This window comes from Pituophis catenifer, unplaced genomic scaffold (genome assembly GCF_029215685.1).
Source record: "Pituophis catenifer annectens isolate HBS135680 unplaced genomic scaffold, rPitCat1.0.hap2 SCAF_1, whole genome shotgun sequence".
NCBI classification, from domain to species: domain Eukaryota; kingdom Metazoa; phylum Chordata; class Lepidosauria; order Squamata; family Colubridae; genus Pituophis; species Pituophis catenifer.
This window is the reverse complement of record NW_027256881.1, coordinates 78,979,040-79,004,409: the sequence shown is the minus strand read 5'-3', so window position 1 is coordinate 79,004,409 and position 25,370 is coordinate 78,979,040. Positions and strand designations below refer to the sequence as shown.

Sequence of the window (25,370 nt, the reverse complement as noted above, 5' to 3'; positions counted from 1 at the left end):
AATAATCTGTTTCAGAATTTTGTCTGTTATTGACATCAAGCAGTCTGTAGTTACCTGGATCATCTTCACACTCTTTTCAAGTTAAGAACAATATCTGACTTTCTCCAACCCTCTGACAAGTCTAAGTGTTCGCCATGATTTTTCAAAGAAGGTAGAAGGTTCACAGTTCCCTGAGATGACCTTCAGGATATCCAGATATAATTATCTGGTCCCAGAAACTTCAACTTGTTCATATTAGCCATATTATCCCTAAATCTCTCTTTACTTAGTTTCTGCTTTGGTCATTTTAACACAGTTTTCATTTTTTCTTGTTTGTAGCGTTCTGTTGCTTTAGTCTTTCTGAATTTCTTTCTACGATTTATAACTTCTGTGTATATTTTTTTTGGGGGGGGGTGATTATTCCCATCTTCCATTTTTATACACATCCTTTTAATTCTTAACTGATAAAAAAAACCAGTCAAAACATATATCTATAAGTATGTGCTATCCTTCCCCTTTGCAGCTGGTAGGACTTGTAAATGTACATCATTTAATTGATTTTTCAAAAGTCTCAACTCTTCTGTGTGTCCTTTGATCTAAGGATACTATGGGGTCCCACATAATAGTTCTCTAAAGCTTATTGAAATTGGGGTTTTTTTCTTCTAAAAAACTAGTATGCACATATACTTAAGTTCCAATGTTTTTCTGTTTTATCTTGAAACATGGGATGATTCAGGCAACAGAAACTTTAGGTAGAAAATTGAAAGGTGTAAATAAAGTCATTCTGGTAACTTCTCTAATAAATACGAGCAAGCTATGAATATTCTATAAAAGCCCTTTTGCTGTTCTTGCGCATAAGTTCAGAGAGCAAGCATAATTGATAATGGTTTCTTTGGATGTTTCAGAGAACGTGAAAAGAAATTATTCAGTAAAATCAGTGTGGTAGAAAATTTTTTTGTATGTTTCCCTTGACAGAATATCTCCAAAATACAGTTTAGCGAACTGCATTATTCCTTTGTGTTTAAAATTAACTCTTTCCATTGGGAGAGACTTCTTACCATGGCATTTGGTATTGTATTTATGATCTTTAGGAGTTGAACACAGATTTTTGTCCTCAATTCCTAACTGTATTGGCTTTTCCCCCTCAACAGATGCCATCTCAGTATGGTCCACAAGGTGTAACTGGTTACTGCCAACAGCCATATTATAACCAGCAACCACAACCTCAGCACCTGCCTCCTCAGACCCAGTACCTCTCCCAGGCCCAGCAAAGGTACCAGACGCAGCAGGTAAGCCCAGTTCAATACTTCTTCAAAACTAGAACAATGATGATGAATCATATATAAAAAAAGAGGATTGATGAAATCAATCTTAACCAACCCTTTTCCCATTGTACTAAGCAGCTATTTTCATTTTAATTTATATCACATAATTTGCCCTGGTTTTTGGATCAAAGTGATACTTCTGATTTCCCTATATTTATCAAAAGTTATCACTAATGCCTGCATGGTGTCCAATGATATAAATTTGATATTGTGCATTCTATTAGATGCATGCATAGCAGTGGTGGATTGCCCCTGGTTCGGACCGGTTCTATAGAACCGGTAGTAAAACCGGCGGGAGGCTCCGCCCACTGACCCTGACGTCATCAGAAGCAAGGCATGCACACGAAGCGAGCGCGATCCCGTTGTGAACCGGTAGTAAAGGTAAGTAGAACCCACCCCTGATGCATAGCATCAAATTTATATCATTGGACACCATTAAAACCAGAGGTGGGCTGCTACCAGTTCACACCGGTTCTGAACCGGATGTTAATTTTCTGAGCAGTTCGGAGAACCGGTTGTTGGAAGAAATCTTTTCCCACTTTATAGGGCTAATCCTGCAAAGGAGGCAGGAAGGAAACATTCTGGTATGCCTGTATTTCTAACCTAATCCTTATCTTAATTGCCCTGCTACTTTAAGTGTTTTCAGAAACTGCCTCTAGGTTAAGCTTGTTACATCCGGTTTTTTTGTGGTACTTTTATTCCTGGGGCTTGACTTTCTTAAAGATTGTTAAAGGGCTGTTTTAAGATTTTTGGAGTATACTTCCAACATGGCTGGAACAGCTATTTACAGAAGGGTTGGCATAGCCATAGAAGAAATGGCTGTGAGGCAGGATGCAAGCTTGGCATTCTGTCTGCTTTTTTTACTGCCTTTCTGGGGGCATGTGATCTTTCCTTAAATCTTGATGATTACCTAAAGATATCTTGTGAGGTGAGTGAGACAAGCTAGTATGTTTAAGTGGTGCAAGTGGATCGAATGATTACTTCTCCTGGGTGGGAAACTGTGCTTTGTCAGTTCACTGAGCACAGAAGTCTCTTGTACACTGGTTCTCAACCTGTGGGTCGGGACCCCTTTGGGGGTCGAACGACCCTTTCACAGGGGTCGCCTAAGACCATCCAAAAACACATATTTTCAATGGTCAATGGAATAATTATATGGGTGGGGGTCACCACAACATGAGGAACTGTATTAAAGGGTCGCGGCATTAGGAAGGTTGAGACCCACTGCTCTTGTATATGGGGATTCTTTAGTCATCCAGGTCATGGTTGTCCCAAAGGTGTTTTTTTCAAGAGGCAACTGGACTTTCTTGGTTTCCAGAAAGTCCAGTTGCCTCTTGAAAAAGCACCTTTGGGATAGGAGTCTCTTATGTTGCTTCGGAGTGGGCAAAGCACATGACTGCTCACTGAAAATAAGTGGATCCTCCTTCCAATTTGTTTTAGTTTTCTCTCATGATAATATGGCATAGTAACATGGCACCAATTGTAGAAAGTTAGCACCTACCCCTCTCCTAGAAGAATGAAATATTTTGAGAAATATTAAAAAGGAAGAATATATTTTCCTGAATGAGAAATGGAGAAACATGTTTTCTTACTTCTTTTTACTCTCACCCACATAATTCGTGGTCAAGACTGGACATGGCCTGGATGACCCCAAATATCAAAACAGAGGTAGAAAAAATCGAGATAGGCATAAACCAATGGGCAGATCATAATCCACTATTCATAACCTGGAAAGGGGAAAGGAGGTTCAGGAGATGGACGATGAATCAAAGAATATGTAAAGAAAAAGAATTTAATTTGATGTTAGAAAAGGAAATAAAGATATTCTTTCAGATAAATAAAAAAGAGGTAACTTCCTTACAAAATACATGGGATACTCTAAAAGCATATATAAGGGGCCTGGTAATTGCATATACAGGGAAGAAAAATAAAGAGAAGAAACAACAACTAGACAAATTAGAAAAAGACCTAAAACAAATAGAACAAAAATTGCAGAAAGAACCCGAGGATAAAATAATAAAAGAAGAATGGAAAATAATTAAACATAAACTGAATCTGATAAACCAAAAGGAATTAGCCCAAAAAATAAAAATGGTGAAACAAAATTATTTTGAATATGCAAACAAAACAGGCAGATGGTTAGCCTATAAATTGAAGAAAGAAAGGAATAAAAGAATGATACACCAATTGAGAGATGATAAAGGAAAAATCCAATATAATAGAGAGGCCAAAAAAGAAATCATTAAGAAATTTTATGCGAATTTATATAAACAAGAAGAAGTAGAAGAAGAAAAGATAAAACAATATATAGAAAAATCTGAAATGCCAAAAATCACAGAAGATCAAAGAGAAATGCTCAATAAGCCAATAACTAAATTAGAATTAGAGGAAGTACTGAAAAAGCAAAAAAAACAATAAAACTCCAGGACCCGACGGGATACCGGTGGAAGTATATAAAACAATGCAAGAAGTACTGGGAGAAAATATGTTGATGTTATATAACGAAGCCATGGAGAAAGCCAAAATTCCAAAGACATGGACAGAAGCGATAATTACAATTATACCAAAAGAAGATACAGATCTTCAGCAAATTCAAAATTATAGACCTATCTCATTACTGAACACCGATTACAAAATATTTACAGCAATTCTGGCCGAAAGAATTAAATTAGTACTAAATACATATATACATGCAGACCAAAATGGATTTCTTCCGGGACGCCAAATAAAAAATAATATGAGAATAATACTTAATACTTTAGAATATTATGAATTACACCCGGAGAAACAGGCTTCGTTGGTTTTCCGTGATGCTCAAAAAGCATTTGACAACCAGAATTGGAAATTTATGATTAGACAATTACAAAATATGCAAATTGGGGAAAAATTTGGAAAAATCATAGAAGAAATTTATACTAACCAATCAGCAAGGATAATTATGAACGACGATACAACAGATAAATTTAACATAACAAAAGAAGTCAGACAAGGTTGCCCACTCTCTCCTTTACTGTACATCTTATCATTGGAAACTCTTCTGAAAAAAATTAGAGAAGATCAAGGAATCGAAGGTTTAAAGATTAATAAAGAAGAATACAAAGTTCAGGTCTTTGCTGTTGGCCTAGTGTTTATAACAGAAAACCCTATGGAATCTATACCAAATTTGTTTCAAAAAATAGAAGAATTTGGAGAAGTGGCCAGACTAAAAATCAATAAAAGCAAATCAAAATTAATTGTAAAAAATCTCACGAAAAATCAAGAAAAAGAATTAACAGATAGTATACAAATCCAAACAATGAAAAAAATAAAATACTTAGGAATCTGATTGTCCACAAGAACTTCAGCAATAAAAGAAAATAATTATGATAAACTAATAGAACAAACAAGGAAGGATTTAGAAAAATGGAAAAACTTACACATTTCACTCCTAGGAAGAATTTTGGCCATTAAAATGACTATACTGCCTAAATTTTTATACGTGTTTCAGGTTATTCCGATAAAAATAGATAAACCATTATTTGAAAATTTGAATAAAATGACATCTAAATTCATATGGCAAGGGAAAAGACCACGAATAAAATTTAAGCTGCTTCAGGACACAAAAGATAGAGGAGGAGCTGCACTTCTAGATTGGGAGACATACTATCAAGCAGCGGTATTGTCTTGGGTCAAAGATTGGAAAGAATTAAAAAATTCTAGAATTTTAACAATTGAGGGACATGAACTTCAAACTGTCTGGCACTCTTTTATGTGGGACGAAAGATACAAAACACATTCGTACTTCAAAAGACATACAATAAGAAACTCATTACTACAAATTTGGCTTAAAATTAAAAAACAACACTATATGAAAATACCAAATTGGTTATCACCGGTAGAATCAATTAGACACCCAAATCTAACAGATAAGACAAAAATAATTAGATATAAAGATTTAATTGACTATCAAGGTAAATTGAAGACCAAACAGCAATTGGAGACAGATTTAGATAGGGAAATAGATTGGTAGACTTATACTCAAATACAATCTATATATAGAGAACACATAAAAATATATGAAATTCATAAACGAAAACAAGAAATAGACAAAATTATATTAGATTCAGAAAACAAATTAATTAGTAGACTCTACAAATATCTTTTACACTATAAAATGGAAGAAGAGACAGTCAAGGAAACGATGATTAAATGGGCTCAAAACGTCAAACATACAATAAATTTGGAAAAATGGGAAAAGTTTTGGCAAGTAAATATAAAATTAACAAGAGCAGTGGCGTACAAGGAAAACCAACTGAAAATGTTTTATAGGTGGCACATGTCTCCAACCAGACTGGCAAAAATACAGCCCAAAAATAGCCCGATCTGTTGGAAGTGTAAGAAGATGAACATGCCTGGCAGCAAAGAAATTTTAGTCTAACATCAAAAAATGGTTGGAACAAATAACAGAAACACAGATAGATAAAGAACCAGAAATGTTTTTACTAGGAATTTTTAATAAATCATACCCTAAAGATATTAAATATCTCACAATTCACATACTAACAGCTGCAAGAATAATATACGCAAAAAATTGGAAACAAAAAAAAATGCCAAACGAAACAGATTTAATAGAAAAAATTCTAGAATGCGCTGAAATGGACAGGTTAACCAAAGAAATACAAGAAAGAGAAGAATCAGACTACTACAAAATATGGAATAAATGGTATAATTGATTAGAAATAAACAAAAAATCTAGAGGGGAAATATTACCGGTATAGAAAATGTCACTAGACTAAGGAGAGGGGAAGAAATATATAACAAGCAGAATGTCACTTTGAAACAATGCTTAAGAAGGAAACATAATTTCTTTTTGTTTATATGTTGTATAAATGTTTGTTGTGTGTATGTCATGTTATGTTTTTTTAATATTTATACTCTAATAAAAATTTAATTTAAAAAAAAAAGAGAGAGAAATGGAGAAACATGTTTTCTTAGAAGGAGAAAGCAACCCCCACCTTCCTTAATAGCCCACAGAAGATGTCAGCACTAAAGAGATATAGAGATAGATAGTTATATTCATAGGCAAAAATTTCCTGCAGCAAGGTCTGAACAAAGGCAGAATGGGATTAGCCTTCACTCAAGATGTTAATTTGTTAATTTGTCTCTTTAGCTCTGCATTTTGTAGCCCAAATATGCCTACCCACTTTCTGGAGAGCTTAAATGACATCTCTGCTAAAGGGTTTCACTTTATGAGCAAGAATAACTTGGCTGCTGCTAGTTATCCTTGTATTTTTACTATTTTAATTCTCAATGTGCTCTGGCAACCTGCCTGATATATAACTCTGGGTTGCAGGTATTGCTGATGAAAAGGAAGGTATTCAGACAGAAAGATTTGGGTTTCCATGACGGGTATGACTCATTGATCTTCAGTGTGTATTTCCCCATTTCTAATCTAATGACTGGTATTTAGGGCAACTTTTTGCAAGCAAAGAAGCTTTTTGTATTTTTGTACAGGTAATTCTTGATTTACAGTACAACAGTTCATTTAGTGACCATTCAAAGTTACAATGGCACTGAAAAAGTGACTTATGACCGTTTTTCACACTTACGTCCGTTGCAGCATCCCCACGGTCATGAGAGGGCGGGCGAGGCGAAGTGCCCCTCGATGTAAGAGACATCGAGTTGGCCATGCCCACTCAGTCACATGACCACCCAGCCATGCCTACCCAGCCAGGCATTAGAGCAGAGAACTGGTTGTTAAATTATTTGAATCCCACCACTGACTAAAACCACTGAAAAGTATTCAGGGATTTCTAAGTTTTTGTTTTTTTACATTTAAAAAACAAAACAAAACATACATGTGGGCTCCACCGATGTCCTATTAAGTGTGACTCAATATATTGGAGATATTTTGCTGTTTTTAGTGGAATAAATTTGCTGGTAAACCAAGCTCCATTATGGTTCTAGAAATAATTGAAGCACCAGGATGACAGAAAAATGAATGAAATAGAGTGTGTCCAACATGAATTAAGTCAATTTATATTTGCATTATAAGAGTACTGAACAGCTGAAGACCAGGTATAGGCAATGATTTCAACAGCTGTGTGTCTATGTGTATTTGTTTTATTTCTTTATATATTTATTACTCATTCATAAATACATACGAGTAAACTGTCAAACTATCTACTCTGACTGACAGCATATTTCTGCTGTGATAGAATTTGTCCACAATTCTTGTTACCAGAAATCATCAAAACTTTCTGTTCCATTATAGTGAACAGTGTTATTACATGCTAGTTGTTTGTCTTACAGAAGGTAAGAATTACATACATGCTTTTTACAAGTTTTGTAATATATATATATATGAAAGGGAGACTGCCCACTGCACTGAAAATTAGTGGCAGAGTACGAGATTATACTTGAGAAGACCATGTGAGATATCCATATTTTCATGAAATTATAGTGCAATACCCAAATACATAAAAGAAAATGTTAAGGTTCTTAATTAATTTAGGGATTATGATATACAATTTATTCTTATCTCCTAGATATTTAAATGTTTATATTATTGTAATTGTTTTTATGTTTTAAAAAAATTATTCACTTCTCAGAATCACTTGGTGAGATGCGCAGTCGTATAAATGGAATGAATGAATAAAATGAAGGTGTCTGTTATAAAATACAGCTAGTCCTCAATTTACAACAGTCCATTTAGTGAATGTTAAAAGTTATAATGGCACTGAAAAATGTGATTTATGATTGTTTTTCACAGTTACGACCTTTGCAGTATCCCCATGATCATGTGATCAAAATTGAGATACTTGACAACTAGTTCATACTTATGACTGTTGTTATTTCTGTAGGTCATGTGATCACCTTTTATGACCTTCTGACAAGCAAAGTCAATGGGGAAACCACATTCACTTAACCATGTTATTAACTTATCAACTGCAGTGATTCATTTAATAATTGTGGCAAGAAAGATAATAAAATGGGACAAAACTCACTTAACAAATGTTTCACTTTTGAACAGAAAGTTTGCACTCAAATGTGGTCGTAAGTCGAGGACTACCTGTAGTAATGTTTGTTAAATTTATAGAGCTATGTAGTAGGGCTGTCTGGTGCATCAGAAGCACTCCTGAATAAGAACGTTGCATCTCTTGAAATTCTTTAAAGCAGCTGTTTATCTTTCCAGGCTGTAGTGTAGCTGTGCAATCCCAGGAAAATACAGAGTTGCAGATTGGTACTATTTTTACACCTCTATACACTTCAGATGACTTTTTAGAAGTGGATCCTAATTTAGAAGTGGATCCTAATGTATAATGAGGTATAATTAGAGCCAGAAGGAAGTGTGACTTTGGAATTCACACTTTGGAACATAGGATCCCCCCTCCCCCCAGCATACAGTACAAAGCAACACTATTTTATTTTTATTAAGTGAAAGTGAAAGCTTTCAAATTTGATCATGTGTTCCTCCAAGTAATTTTAAAACAATAAGTATATCTTTTTAAAATAGTTTTTCTTTATTCTGAAAAATAAAGAATACAATACCAGTTTGAACTGAAGTATGTATACTGAGATTTCATGCAAAAGGACTTAATATTTTTAGCAGCCTACTTTCGGCAGTTCTATATATGGTTCACCACTGTTCATAAATATATATTTGCTTACCTAAAGAGAATGCTCATGCTGAACTGTGAGTTCATAATGAAAAGCATAAAACTTGACAAATGTTTTCAGGTCAAATCTAGAATAGCAAGATTATATTTGAAGAAATAATAGTTTGAGGGTCATACTAAGTTCAGTTATTTGTAGGGAATTGATTAAATGTTCATGATCTAGTATCCACAAGTTTATTATATTCCAGAACATTAATAGTTTTTGTGTTTTTTGAAACAGCAACAAAATTTTCAGTCAGCTCCCAAATCTTAAATTAGGTCACAATGTGCAAAGTGTATTGGGTATTGTATGCAATTTAAAGCCATTTGTAAAACTGCTAACTGGCTGCACCATCTCTTTCTGTTTATTTACAAGTGTTCAGCTATAAACTATAAGAAAATGTAGTTTATATTGGATGCTCTGCTATAATGTACTTGTTTTTAGGACTTGGAACTGCTCCTGAAATGCATATATCCATTGTAACTAAAGTTTTCTTGTTAAATAGTTCAAATCCCACACAAAATAAATACTTCTATCTAGTATATTGCAGATCTGTAACATGATAAAACATAAGGGATCTGTTTACTTAATTTGGATCGGTACATGTATTTATGAAGAGAATTAGGAAGTAACAGAATCTTCCACAGAAAGGCAGATGACACAGTGGCAATTTTCTTTAATTCCTCATTTTTTTTATCCCTTTGTCAGAAGTACTTCTCATGCTTTCTCAAGCTCTCTAAGCAACATTTTCAGGTGGCTGAACGATGAAAGAGGAATTGGTGAAAATTAACAAGTTTCCATTACACCTTGTCCAAAACATCTGATATTCTTTAATTGAGTTGAATTCAGTTTCAGGCTCAGGTTTACAAATGATAGATTTCAAGACATCAGATTGGGGTCAAATGCTCTTTTTAGGGAAGAATCTCACTGAATACAAATTTATATCCAGTGGGTAAATGTCTGTGGAGATTCTCAATCATCCAGGTCATGGTTGCCCCAAAGGTACTTTTCCATCAGGCAACTGGACTTTCTTGGGTTTTTTCCTTGAAAGCGTTTCACTTGTCATCCAAGAAAGTCCAGTTGCCTTTTGAAAAAGCACCTTTGAGAAATCCAAAGAGTACATTACAAATTTCAAGTAAAATCTGTTAACTGTATGAAAGCTGGTTTGCTTAAACTTATAAAAATCCTTTCAATTGATTTTATTCATCTTACCACTAAAAAAGTAAATATCTTCATTGCTGAATATTTGAAACATTTTCACTAGCAAACAAAAAAAGATAATACTATATATGAAAGTATCATATTTTTCAGACTATAAGACACTCTGAAGTATAAGATGCATCTAGCTTTTGGGAGGAAAATAAGGGGGAAAATCTGCCTCTGCCTCCCAGCAATTTACCTTCTTGCAGCAAAAAGTCTGGTCAGCTTCAGCACAGCCTGGTTTAGCACAAGCAGCTGATTGGCAGTTGGATCAGCCTCCCAGAATACCGCCTATCAGCTGTTCCAGACTGCAGGGATCGCCACCGCCAGTTGCCACCCATCACTGCTGCTGCCTATCGCTGCCTCCAAGCATCCCATTTTTGGCCTCTGCACACTGCATTTATGGCCTCCACATGTCCCATTTTTGGCCTATCCCTGCCGCCTGGAACGGGCGAAAAACGGTACCCGTGGAGGCCAAAAATGGGGCATGCAGAGGTGGCAATAGGTGGCATCAGCGAACGGAGTTGATGGCGATGATGGGCGGTGGTGATCCCTGCAGCCTGGAACAGCTGATAGGCGGTATTCCGGGAGGCTGATCCAACTGCCAATCAGCTGCTTATGCTACATCAGGCTGTGCTGAAGCTGACCAGGCTGTTTGCTGTTTGCTGCAAGGAGGTAAATTGCTGAGAGGCAGAGGCTGAAGGGTGGGAGTTGGCGGGTGGGCGGGGCTTCAGCAACATTCATTATATAAAACACACAGACATTTCCACCCACTTTTTTTGGGGGGGGGGGGAAGTGAGTCTTATACACCAAAAAATACGATAAATGTTAGGACAACCCGACCCTTTTCCTACCCTCCCTATTTCTCCCTCTTCCTCCTCTTTCTTTTAAGAAGTCTGGATTAAAAAAAAAAGTCTTGGAACATGATTTGCCATTCCTAGAATTATTGAAGACAGTTTTCACCTTGTTAAATCCCTAATTGCTTTTATACTTCTCAACATGTGATTGGTTTTGAAAGTACAGTCATAATAAAAGGAGAATAAAGAGTCAACTCTGTAGAAATAGCAAAAAGAAATATTTCTAACATCAGAAATTGTAGCATAGGTTTGGGGTTGATGTTTGATTTGCTACCCTCCATTTTAAATTATTTGACAAAGATGGGTCCTATCAGGAAGTTGTGTATTTGTAGTGTGAATAATGAACAAACAGACCAAGGAACAGAGTGAAGCACTTCCAAATTCTATTTTGGCTATTTCTGTAATTTGAACTAATAATATACATTGAGTTATGTTCAATCTTTCATATTATTTTCATGGATATTTCTATATTGTTAGAACTGGGCACTTTTAAGTACCAACTTCATGAGGGCAGTATGAATTGTTTTGTTACTTTGCAACAAAGTAATCTTTAACTGATTCTTAGTAAATATTTGGAAAAGTTTTGGTCTTGATAGCGCTGCTGAGTTCAATAATTTATTTGAGGATATTTATTGGAATTGGATTCTCAGTTAAATATTCCCCCTTGGTTCAGTAGATCATATACAATATAGTTATGGAAATGATTTTATGAATTAGAACTATTTATAGCTAAAATGATATACCTTTTTTCTTTTGTTATATTTTTCACTTCATTTTTAAACACTTTCTGTTTTTTTATTTTATTTGACAATGCATTTATTTTTACTGTTGCTTTTGGTTTTTTTCTGTTTTCATTATTTTAAAAGCAATAAAATAATAAATAAAAAGTAGTCTAGTTTCAAAAGCATTGCACAAGCATAGTTTGAAAGCTGTATTTAAAAAAAAAAAAAGAAGATACCTTCAAGTGCATTTTCATTTTTTAAAAGTAAACCACTTGTTAAGATGCAAGAATCAAGTATTTATGGTTTATGTTTCATGCAGAAATAATTCCTTATGATTGTTTAATTATTTTTTAAAGTCATCTATCTGTTTCCCATTATTTAAACCAGAGAAGGTTAATTAAAATAGCTGTTTATTCTATAACTGCTTGAGAATATTTTCACAAAATATGTGTTAAATCTCTGAAGTGATAGAATTATATTTTCTCTATAAGATTTTTGCTGCAAGAGCATAGACAATGCCATTTATAGTTCAATAGCATTAATAGCTTAACATTCAGATATTTCTTCAAGAACCTGTTAATTAGTTTAACAAAGTATTGCAATGAGATCATTTTGTTCTAAAGAATATTTGTCAGATAAGAATATTGTCAATGAAGCCTATGTGGAAATTATAGCTCTAAACTAAAAGTATTTAGTAACAAGACATAGTTAGTTTTCTTTATTTCTATTTATTTACTGAATCTTTAAGTTGGTTGAATTTTAAATGGTGTACAAAGAACTTCATTATCATAATCAATGAAAAGAGTAGAAAATATAGTACAACAAAATCTAGGTGTTTATTTAAATGCTTGTTTGATTTCCAGTTTAATAACATAGGTTGACCACTAAAAGAAATTGAGACAAGACATATTTTGAGACAATTCTTTCAGAATGAATGGTCTTTTCCTGGCTGTTCTAATCCTGCCAAAATTAATCATATTCTCCACAGAAAACATGTATTTAAAACTACATTGCAGATAGGTTTAATAAGATATAATAACTACTACCAAAATGATAATACTCCTGATTAATATTCATATTCAAAAAGCAAGAACTGTTATAAAATTTTAGTGGGGACCTTTTTGGTTTATGAAACACTTTGGTTTCCAGTGGGTAATGAGGATAAGTGACATTTCAAGTTAACTTGAGCAGAAATAATTGGATGCATACATTTGTTTCATTAAACGTACCTGAATTATTACTCAGTTGTAAATAGAATTATGTGTCAGATTCATCTTATGCCTGAAATATTTCACAGAATTTAGAAAGAGGTCAGATTATTTGGGGAAGTGGGTGATCCTAAATTGTGTTATTCACTGATGTGACCTAGAAACAACTGACATATTCCATTGGGGGGGAAAAACAGCAAAATTTTCTTCAGCTTCTACCGCAATACCCGGCAATCAATGCCCTTCCATCCACAGAAGGAGAAGCATAATTCATTGAGAAAAAACTTCCTTTTCTATAAACTCTTAATATCTATATGGAAATCTGGCAAAGATATTCTCAACAGAAGGAATTATTAGTGATATGTATCTTGTCACATTTTTTTATTTAACAAAATAGTTAAAATCAGATATTAAAAGCTACTTTGCTTGGAAGAAACACATACACAAAATTCATTTTTATGAAAAACACCTTAGCTAGTTTCCCACCCCCGCTCTCTCTGTGTATACTGTATATGTGTATGTGTGTATGTATCTCTGTGTGTGTATTTCAGGCAAAAATTTGCTTGAAATATTTTGCTGAAAAATGAGCTAAAATGGGGAATTAAAAGTTTATTTTTGTCTATTTAAAGAGAAACAGGAAGAAGAGACTCACGCTTAATTTGCACATCTATTTTTTTCCTCAATCAGTAGTTTATCATAATTTTTTTCATTCTTGCATCCAGTTTTGGTCATCATGATATTAAAAAATGGTGCGACTTTAGAAAGTGTGCAGAGAAGAGCAACAGAAATAATTAGGGGACTGGAAGCTAAAACATGAAAAATGGTTGCAGGAATTGGGTATGTCTAGTTTAATGAAAAGTAGCACTAGGGTTGACCTGATAACAGTCTTCCAATATCTGAGGAATCCCTGCGGATTTTACTCCATTAGTCGTTGCCAACTAGAGGGGGTGGTGTTCATCTCCGTTTCAAAGCCATTGAGCGAGCATTCTCCAAAGACATTTTCATGGTCACATGGCCAGCATGATGTCACAGAATGCTGTTACCTTCCCACTGAAGTGGTGTATTTATCTATTTGCAGTTGCATGCTACCTGGGTATATTGTTCTTCTAGTCAACCACCGTTTCTTTATACATTGTTTTTCTTCAGGAGCTGGGGTGAGAATGGGAGCTCACCCTGTCATGTGGCACTTGGGTCTTGAACCTGGTGATTTTCCAGTCAACAATCCCAGCGCCACACCACAGGCTGAACTCCCATCTTTGCCCCAGCTCCTGAAGAAAAACAATATACTGGTGTATAAAGAAACCATGATTGACTAAAAGAACAATATAACCAGCTATAATCCAAATGTAACTAAATAGGTCCACAACCATCCTATGTCAAGACCTGGAAGGTTTTTTAGTAAATTCTTCAATATAATATATCAGCCTTGTTCAGCAATATTCATGGATTGTCCTCCATAAAGTCCCTTTTGTTCTATAATAATAGATCCATTGTATTAACACAAAACTCCTAAAATATACTTAATATAAAAGAACTGCAGTATTATTTCTAATGTCTCTTCAAATTTTTTAGCAGATGAATGAAAAAAGCAATTATCTTGCAGAAACAACTGCTGTGTTATTAAATTTTTCATGTTGATTTTGTCTTCTTAGAATTTGTATACAGAAAGTTTACAAAAGATTATTTTGATGTTTTCTTTTCTCATTTTTTTAGAATGTTTATGTTTTTTACTTCTCTAATTCTTTCTTGTTCTTTTCATATATTTTACAAGAGGGATAACTATATTAAGTACAGTATCACTCTTCTATTCCATACACCCTCCTTCACTTTGTGCTTTTCTTTCTGTCTTATCCTTGTCTCTTCTCCTTGGCATAATAACAACATCATAGGGTTTTTGTGCTGGAGTAGAAAGACAAGTCTATCTAAGAGTAGCTAGTCAGTTGCACTTATTGAGACATCATGCTGCTGAGTGGCATGTACACTTGTTTTCCTTTCCAAATCAACACACACACACACACACACACACACACAGAAACACACCCCTAAAATTATTCTGTCTGTTTGTCTGTTTGTTACGGTCAATTAACCAAAAGGGTGCATCATACGGCAACAATTTTTGAAGCAAGGTGTACCTCAAATGTGCTAACTTAAAAGAATATCTCCAAAATCTGGGACTCATGATTCCTGTGAAATTAAAATTCCAAGGAACTTCAGAATAGTTGTATTTGGAAACTTAGGGCAACTACAGCTCAGCCAGGGCCATGTGATCATGATTTCCAATCAACTTGTAAAGCCAATGGGGCAATCTAGCAGGAAGTCAGAAATCAATCCTACTCCCACTGCTTTTTTGCCTGCCTGGCCCATGGTCCTTTCTGATTCTCTATTTAGGTAAAGAAATCTCTCAGTAATCTTAGTTCATCACATAAATAATGGTAGAAAGGTGCAGTACTAATATTAGAATTTCTTCACAACCATTTATATGATTGTTTTTAAAATTTATGGTTGCATTATATCTCTATATTTTATTCCCTCGTTTTAACTTCATATACGAAGATTATGAATAGTTATAGATTCACAGACACCCAGTTTGCTCTCTCACTGAATGAGGACTTGAACTCAGTTCAAGTCTCAGTCATAGTGGATTAAATGATATAGAGAAAAAACAATTGGCATAAAAACAGCAGAATCTTCACTGATGCATGTAGTGTTAAACTACACATTATACATTGATGGCTTCAGCCATATTTTTATCCTTGGCAACTGAGAAAACCTATTCTAGTTTAATGTTAAAAATAACCATGTTATTTAATAATCCTAGAACCTATTGGGTTTTACACACATAAAAAGCTTTTTAATTAATTCAGTGTAAAAATAAGTGCGTATTTTAACTAGAAAGACATTTGTTGGAAGCCTGTCTTACATTTCTCCATGCCTATTTATTTATAAATAAATTTCTGAGAAGAAACTAAACACATTTCTTTGCAATTTAACATTGTTGAGTTAGTAGCTTTATTATCCAGAGGAACCATCTGCTTGTGGAACTGCCTTTTTTTCCTTGACTCAGAAAAGCATCGGCAGTGGTTTGACTCTGCTGTAAGCTTGGGGCAGTGCTATGACCTCATTTATGTGAGCGAGCCCTGGGGTTCATATTCACTTGCGGAGGCATGCTGATGGAGTGTTCTGCTGTGTGGAGCACTGAGACCCAAATTCTCTGCTTGCACAGCAAGATAGCTTAAAGCTGTCACCCTCTAGAGATTGTAATTTTGTTTAGCTCCTGAACTGATTGATAGTGCTGACTTTTGAAACTTCAACTCTAGTTCCGTCTCGTACAGATCAGACAAAAGTGTCTCCTCAAGGACATCCAGCAAATATGGCACTTGGGGGGGAAGAATGTGTCTTATAGTCTTTGTGTATGAGTGAAAGAGAACATCGAAGAATCACATTTTGTATTATGACAACCCCATGCTAATTTAAAAAAAAAAAAATCTAGTATTTAACCAGTGCTACAATGTCAATTTGAAATTAGAGCAATACTTATGTTTTTATAGCTTGTAATTTCAGGCTTTTAATTATCTTAATTTCATATGCATACATGTCTTTGTGTGTGTGTGTGTGTGTGTGTGTGTGTGTGTGTGTTTGTTTGTTTTTATGTGTGTGCAGGCATACACATTGGTTTATCAATAAGGGTACTCTCAGCGATTAAAAGTGTCTTCCACATTTAGCACGAAAAATGAAAGCCAGAAAAGACATATATACAGGGAAGAGAATATATATGTAGAGTTCATTAAACTTTCTTATTAAAGCACATAGAATCAAATTCATATAGGTATATAGATATATAATCCATATTTTTATTAAGAGGGAGGGAGGGAGGGAGGGAGGGAGGGAGGGAGAGGGAAGGAAGGAAGGAAGGAAGAAAGGAAGGAAGAAAGGAAGGAAGGAAGGAAGGAAGGAAGGAAGGAAGGAAGGAAGGAAGGAAGGAAGGAAAGGCTAATGCAATAGTGTTCCTACACTGTTCCTCTAATAACTCATATACTTTACAATAAAATCAGACAGTTAAACTGATATGAAGAGCAAGGATACAGTATTGAACATTTCAGCAAACATTACCCAAGAACAGCAGTAGCGGAAAATTTGATTTGTTCGGAGAACCAGCAAATACCACCACTGGCTGGCCCCAGAGTAGGGTGGGAATGGAGATTTTGCACTATCCTTCCCCTGCCACGCCCACGAAGCCATGCCCACAGAACTGTTAGGGAAAAATGTTGGATTTCACCCCTGATCCCAGAGATAGATAGATAGATAGATAGATAGATAGATAGATAGATAGATAGATATAAAATCAGGTCTTTTCCCGTGTAAAATTAAGAGTATCTTGGCGACGTTTCAACGAGGTATATTTATAAATATATAAATAAATGTATATATATATATATATATATATATATATATATATATATATATATATAAATTGATTAGTCAATGAAAAACTTGTAAAAATAAATTATAAAATTTCCTGCTCTTTTTGCACTCTTGCTAATAACATTATTTTTCAAATTGTTTTCCTATCTAGAGTAAAAGTGCTTACTCTCCATGTTATACCCTAACATGTAATTTATGTTAATTATTCTAAGTTTATCATGATTTTCCTTTTTATAACATTTGGACATTTTGAAACTGTAATGGAAAATCAATAGTTCCAAATGTTTTTTAAGAACATTTAAAGAGCATTATTACAGGCATTGGATTCCCTTGTGCAATCTCCCATAGTTTCTTCTGATCATTCTTTGATTTTTAGTGACACAACTGCCATAAGTTAACAGTGTAGTTTGCCAACATTTTAAGGTAGAAATGAAAGGAAATTGAAGAGTAACTACTCAAATTAAATAAAAATAGATGAAAATCCTATCCAGGAAAATACTGCCATCCTCCATCTATGTAACTCTACGTAACTGTGCACTTTGCCTTCTTTCCCAATGTTGGGAAACATCATAAACTATTTGCAGTTTGGACAATTAACTTCCAGAAGTATCCAGACCATCCTAGAATGTCTGGCTTGCATGAGCCAGAAAAAAACGGAACATTCTGGAATATTCTTGGACATTGTATTGTAACTTTTGCACATACATAGTTCAAATAAATAGTTCAGATCAACAATTGCCATGGTAATTTTTTAATAGAAAGAAAAATATAAACATCTTAATAATAAATTTTCCTTCAAGATGAATAGACTTTCCTTTTTTAATTCAGAAATCATTTAATTTCATTGTCTTTTTTTAAAAGTGCTTTTAAAATGTTTTTTAAAATAAGTATTTTTAAAATGTTTAAATACGGTAAGTATTTTTAAAATATTTTTAAAAGTATTTTTTGAGAGAGATTTGTCCAATTTGGTAGATGTTAAATTAGATGAAAGTAGCCCTAGCAAACTCCCCTGTCATTCATATTGATTCCACAGACTATTGCCCGATAAAATATTTTTAGTTAAATATGAAATGTTCTTTCAGTTGATTTTTTTTGTCCCTTCCCTGTTGATTTTTTAAAAAACACTGAAATTTTTTTTTCTGTGTTGTGCTTAGCTTTAGGAAACCAAAATGAATTACTGAATTAATTTTTGTGTCCCAGAATATTTGACATTCTAAATTATATCTGAAGATGGATTGCTTTAAAAAAAAAAGTTGTGCTTTTTTAAAATCAAATAGACATACTCTACATATTGTCATTATTCAGTTATGATTTAAGAGCTTTCCTAAATTAGAAATTTCATTCACAGAGGACATGCATGAGAGTATCCTTAATATATTTTGGTCATTATACAATGTTATGAATGTTAAGTGTGGAATCCCTTACATCATTAGTAGTAATACAACAGTCATGGGAAACATTTCTTGAAACACTGGAAAGTTGACCTGGACAGTGGTTTTAAATTGTACAGACAGAATTGGATAAACTGATTGGAAACTTTTATTTCTAGGTACTAAACCAATTATTTTTCTGACTTCTTGCAAGAGAGACTCATGTTTTAATGCGATACAGCTTTAGGAACTTGATTTTGAGCAGAGGAGCAACCTAAGGCATACTGACTTCCTGTTCATTCTTTTGTTTCTTTTGGTCATCACCATACTGGTTTTTTTTTCCTCTTCACAGTATACTCTAGTGTATTTTAAACATTCTGAAATATAATTTTTGAAGGAAGTGTTTCATTTTTCTGCCGTTCATGGTTTGATGAGAATGATATTTATTAGATTTGTAAAGGCTGCCCATTCCAAAGGAATCTATAACAATATGTAGTATATGTGCCTGTGAATGTCATGATAATTTTAGACATAGATGTTATCTTGTAGTGTTATTTATAAATCAGTAGAAATATGTGGATATTGAACCATTGTTCATAATTTTCCTTTTCCTGAGATTTTTTTAAAAAAAACTTTCTAGTTAATTTTACATTTCTGAGATTTCTTAGTGGTGTCCCATTCAAGTGGTAACCAAGTATCAGTGTTAGAATTTCTGCAAAAAAATCTGAATTAACCAAAAAAGAAGTTTGAATAAGAATATTTTGAATGAAAAATGTACCAATGGTACACAGAAATTTCACATTGTTCTTTAGAATATATTCAGAACTTTATGTTTATTTTTACAAACCACTTCATTGTGCAGATATCTAAAATAACTGTACAATGAGATTTAAATATTGTTATAGAAAAGTAATTTGTATTACTTCCATGTTACTTGCTAATTTGTGTATCTTTAAATTGAAGTTGGAAAAATGAGACAACTAGTTACTTTATTCATTTATTTATCACTTTTATATATTACTTAGTCATATCACTTTTTTTATTTTTGTCTCATGAAATTGGATGTTTCTATAATTTCACCTAGGACTTCTGTTTAAAATTTATGATGCTGTTGCTAAAAATACAGAATTCGATCATGCTGGCTTAACTCGAAGACAATATGATTTTTAATGGCAGTTTTTATAGATAAAAGTTGCAGAGATGTAGTTCTATTATGTATTATTTGTTTAGTTTTTTCATCTAATATATCAGTCCTCATAATACTTTCTGATTTATATGCATCTGAAAAGTGTTTTATACTGTTTTTCAGTTCTGAAGGGATCAAAGTTTGGGTGTCTTTCCAAATAGGAGAATGCCATGGCAAGTTAAAAGATGTCAAACTGTGGTTTTACTTATTGTTGTATGGAACTATAGGAACAATTTAAATATTGTATATAGATGATGATGATGATGATGATGATGATGATGATGATGATGATGATAAAAAACACAAAACTGGGATACCAAATCTTAAGCCAACATGGCAAGATAAACCATCAACCATTCATGGATGACTTAAAAATATATGCGAAAAGCCCCACTGAATTTAAATCAATACTCAACGCAGTTCAACTGTTCAGCAGCGACATCAAAATGAACTTCGGACTTGAAAAATGTGCTATATTATCCATACAGCAAGGAAAAATGGAAAAAATAGAAGGAATAGAACTGGGAAATGGAAACATAGTAAAAGCATTAGCAAAGGATAATGGTTACAAATACTTAAGCATATTGGAAGCAAATAACATCTTGAATGGAAAAGTCAAAGAGTCAGCACAAAAGGAATACATCAGGAGGGTCCGCAAAATATTAAAATCAAAGCTGAATGCTGGAAACATAATTAAAGCCATTAATACATGGGCAGTTCCAGTGATATGCTACTCAGCTGGAATCATCAACTGGACTTTGGCTGAACTGGAAAACGCGCAAACTTTTGAATATGTACCACACTTTACATCCACGAAGTGACATCGACAGGTTGTACCTGCCAAGAAAAATAGGGGGCAGAGGACTACTGCAAATCCATCAAACTGTAGAAGAAGAAAAACGAAGTTTGAATGATTATGTGAACCAAAGTACAGAAAAATTGCTGCAGGCTATGAAAACGGAGAACATTATAAAAACAACAGAAACAAAGGGAGAATATAAGGAAAAAGAACTGGATGACAGATTAAATAGATGGAAAATCAAAACTTTGCATGGACAGCTCTTGAAAAACATTGAAGAAAAATGTGATGACAACTTTACATGGGCATGGTTTAAGATGGGAACCATCAAGAAAGAAATGGAACGTATAATACTCCCTGCTCAAGAACAAGCACTACAAACTAATGCCATGAAAGTGAAAATACAAAAATCCTCTGACAATCCAAATTGCCAACTTTGCAACAACAAAGTCGAAACTGTTTCACATTTAGTATGTGAATGCAGCAAAATTGCACAAACTGATTATAAAGCTAGACACGACCGAGTTGCTAAATTAATCCACTGGTCATTATGTAAAAAATACAATTTACCTCTATCCAAAAAATCATGGGAACATAAAGTGGAAAAAGTTATAGAAAATGAGAAGGTGAAGATCTTGTGGGACTTTGGAAAAAGTTATAGAAAATGAGAAGGTGAAGATCTTGTGGGACTTTCGAATACAGACGGATCGTCATTTGGAACACAACACGTCAGATATCACAGTTTTTGAAAACCGTAACATACAATTTATTGACATCGCAGTACCAGGAGATGCCAGAGTCGAAGAATAAGAACTGGGAAAAATCACGAAATATCACGACCTGGCCATCGAAATTACGCGATTATAGATGAAACATTTAACAGTGATACCCATTGTCATCGGGGCACTTGGTACCATGTCCAAGAATTTTATAAGATACATCAACAAATTGCAGGTTCCTGCAATAACACCAGCGGAACTGCAAAAAACTGCACTACTTGGAACATTGTACATCTTAAGAAGGTACTTGGTTGATACTTAGGACGCTGGCAGCAACCCTTATCAACCTTTAGCACCAGTGAATGGTATTTGTGATGCATTTTTGAATGTTCAGTTGATTGAGTTTCATGTTTAATGAACAAAGTAAAATGATGATGATGATGATGATGATGATGATGATGATGATGATGATGTGCCTAATAACAAGCCCCTAAACCAATTCCGTGGAAGCAAAAATTCATTATGTCAGCAAATGCCGCTAATGCAGTGAGAAAGACAAAACAGTTGAAGACCTTATCAGTGCCTGCAGCAAAATCTCACAGACTGATTATCTACAACATCATGATTTGAGTTGCCAAAATTGTACATTGGAAGCTTTGCCAGACATTTGGGTTCGAATGCAGCAAACCAAATTGACAAAGTTCTTGAAAATGAGCAAGTCAATATCCTGTGGGACTTTTGAATCCAAACAGAGAGACACAACACGCCTGACATTACTATTGTGGAAAAGAAAAAATGTCTGATTCATTGATATTGCAACATCAATACAAATTGAAGAGAAACAGCTAGAAAAATAACAAAATATTGTGATTTGCACATTGAAGTTGAGCGACTATGGAAGAAGAAATCAATGGTTGCACCAAAGGTAATAGGAGCCCTTGGAGCAATACCTAAAGCACTGCTTAGATACGTGGAAATTTTGAACATATTAGACCTGAATATCCTGACTTTGCAAAAAAATCACCCTACTTGGAACTGCCTATATACACATATGCTACTTAATAGCTCTTAGGTCCTTGGTTACCAGTCCCAGATTGTGAATCAAATTCACAAGATTAAAACTTTAATAATAATAATATCTTTGCCAAATCTTTCAACTATGTAGGGTCAATTCTAAATTTTGAAGACAGCATTCACAAATGTATGGTATGTTCTTTGTATTATTCTGAAATAGTATGGATTGCTGCTGTTGCAGAGGCTGTAAATCATTTATTAGATCAGGATTTTATAAATGCTATATTAAGCTGGATAAGCACACTTACCTAATTATGTAAATGATCATTTTGTAAGGTATAGCATTTTTATTGTCTGATCTTATTTAGAAGTATTTGCCAAGTTATTTCCTAAGAAAACAACATTATTTCATTTTGAACTAATTTATTTCCCATTTCATATTTTTTTATCCTAAAGGTTTTTATAAAAGTAAAACACAAGCACCTTATTATTTAATAGATGGATCATATTTTAAATCTCAACTTCCTGCTTATTACTAGTTCTTCCCTCCAAATCCTGTTGACTGCAGTATAGGAATTTGAAGAACATACGGCTATGTTTTTCAAACATTTTTTATTTATTTTATTTTATTTTATTATTCTTTATTTTATTTATTTATTTATTTATTTATTTATTTATTTATTTATTTATTTATTTATTTATTTCTTATTTGTTTACTTGGGCTTCTGTGCCACTAATTCTTGCAGGCACTAAGTGGCTTTATAGAATGTTGCTTCCTGTGCCCTGATTGAAAAGAAACTCATAATGCATTCTGAAATTGCATTTTCAGCTATTTTAGAATTGATAAATTGATGATGCAGTCTTTGAGTGTCTGCCAAAATAGAGAAAATTTGAATGCAAATTTTAGCCAAGTACTTTAAAGCCTGTACTTATCATCCAAATGTATCTGTCTCTCTGCAAGTTTGATGCACATGAGCACAAAAATTTCTATATATCCTTGTTTATAAGATATATGCTTATATAATATATTTATCATGCATCATTCCCTTTTCTGTGTCCTCCCTAATCAAGAATTAAATCTACAGTGATGGTTTTCAAATGTCATTAAGATTGAAATTCTGGGTCTATCCTTTGAGGTTATAATGTTGTTTCTAACTTGGCCTAGGAAATCTGATGTTAGATACCTATGCTATCTCTTCACTTTAAAGGTAGCTTTAATGAAGTTGTAGAGCAGCTATCTAGAGTACCGGGGTGAAATGTTACCAGTTCGGACCGGTTTGCCTGAACTGATAGTAATAAAAGCTACCGGTTCGGGTGAACCAGTAGTAAAAAAAATGCTACCGGTTGGGACAAATCAGTATTTCCGACGATCAGCTGTGCTGCATGATTTATATTCACTAGAAAGCAGGAAATCCTGCTTTTTAGCGAATCTAAATGGCGTGGCACAGCTGTTTCCCTCCCCTCGCTGTTCTAGTTACCTTAGAAAAGGCTTCTTAATCCTCCTTTTTCAGCGCTGCGTAATAGTGCCTGTGGTGCGCATGTGCGCACTGCGCATGTTTGGTGTGCATTGTGCACATTTGGCATGCACTTCGCACATTTGGCGCGCACTGTGCATGTTTGGCACGTAGCGAACCACTAGCAAAGTGAACTAGTAGCAGACTTCAGAGCATTTCACCCCTGTAGAGTACATGTGGGCTACCTCAGAATGCTTCCTTTCTCCAGATAGATTTGCCCGTCCAGGATACAGGATCCACTCTCCAGCTGATGATATGTGCTGTAATGTCATCCCTGTCCCTCAGAAGTTACCAGGATCATCCAGCTTGTCATGTCCTCTAACTTGGCTTCTCATTTCTTTTTGCCAAAAGTATTCTTGTATTCTAGTGACATAGCAATCTCTAAACAAATAACATCATCGGAGGTTTACAACTTTACTACTTGAGAATAAGATCCCTGGGCTGAACATGTTTAAAATAACATACCAATATTTAATGACAAAAAGGTAAAACCAGGCAAAATTGGAAGGGGGAAAATGATTTATAAGGAGTATATTTGATCAGGAGCTCCCAGTATTTATAATTAACTTGCCATTTATAAAGAACAGGGCCTCTTCAGTAGTGTGTTCATACTTTTAAATGCCCTTTCCAATTAAAATTGATAGGTTTACTGGATTGACTTTACTGAGAGTATTTTTCTTCTGTCAGAATTTTTGTGGAAAACTGAACTAGATGATTTCATTATACAGTAGCATTGGTGTACAATACAACTCCTTCTCATTTTCTAACATATTTCACCCAAGTAACAACAAAATTTCATCTCAAGCAAAAGTTAGACAATTTAGCAAATCTATGTAATGGGTTATTTCTAAAATATTTGGTGATGTGACTTTTTAGAAAATCAGTATGATTATGTAAGAAATTAACTTGTATATTTTAATGGAGGGATCTAATTCAATATGCAATTTAAATAAATTGGTCTTCAAGGGGAATGCAAAAAAAATTATGTGAGGCCTGGAATAGGGTAACGATGTAATTCGTGATCATATTTTACAAAGCTAATAGTCTGAGCTGCATTAGGAAATGGTTACACTGTGAATAAGTAGTAACAAGACTCTGCACTTAATATTATTGCATAGAAATTCATGCTGTTTTATTTTTAAAGGCCATATTCTCAGAAAGTCCTAACTGATCATCTGATTTTTTTTTTTTTTTAATTCTTAAACTACTATTAAAGCTTTTAAATGTAAACTATTTTCCCTCTCCATGTTAGGAACTGGCTATGAGAAATGCAGAGAATAGATCTGGTTCTTTACCTCCTCTCCTGTGCCTTTTCCTCCTCAATCCTTTTCTTTGTCACCGCCTCTCTCCACTTTGACTGCCTGTTTTCAAACTTTAAGTTCAACTCTATTGTAATGTTTACTTATTTGTGAAGTGTCAA

At 34.1% G+C, this 25,370-nt stretch overlaps 1 protein-coding gene across 1 annotated transcript in view; it reads left to right on the top strand.

The window, feature by feature from the left end:
- ARID1B (AT-rich interaction domain 1B) overlaps positions 1-25,370 on the top strand; it is a 449,938-nt gene that overhangs the window by 122,036 nt on the left and 302,532 nt on the right. Inside the window, exon 3 of the mRNA XM_070932635.1 lies at positions 1,131-1,268. Coding sequence (XP_070788736.1) covers positions 1,131-1,268 — 138 coding nt within the window. The remainder of the gene's footprint in view (positions 1-1,130; positions 1,269-25,370) is intronic.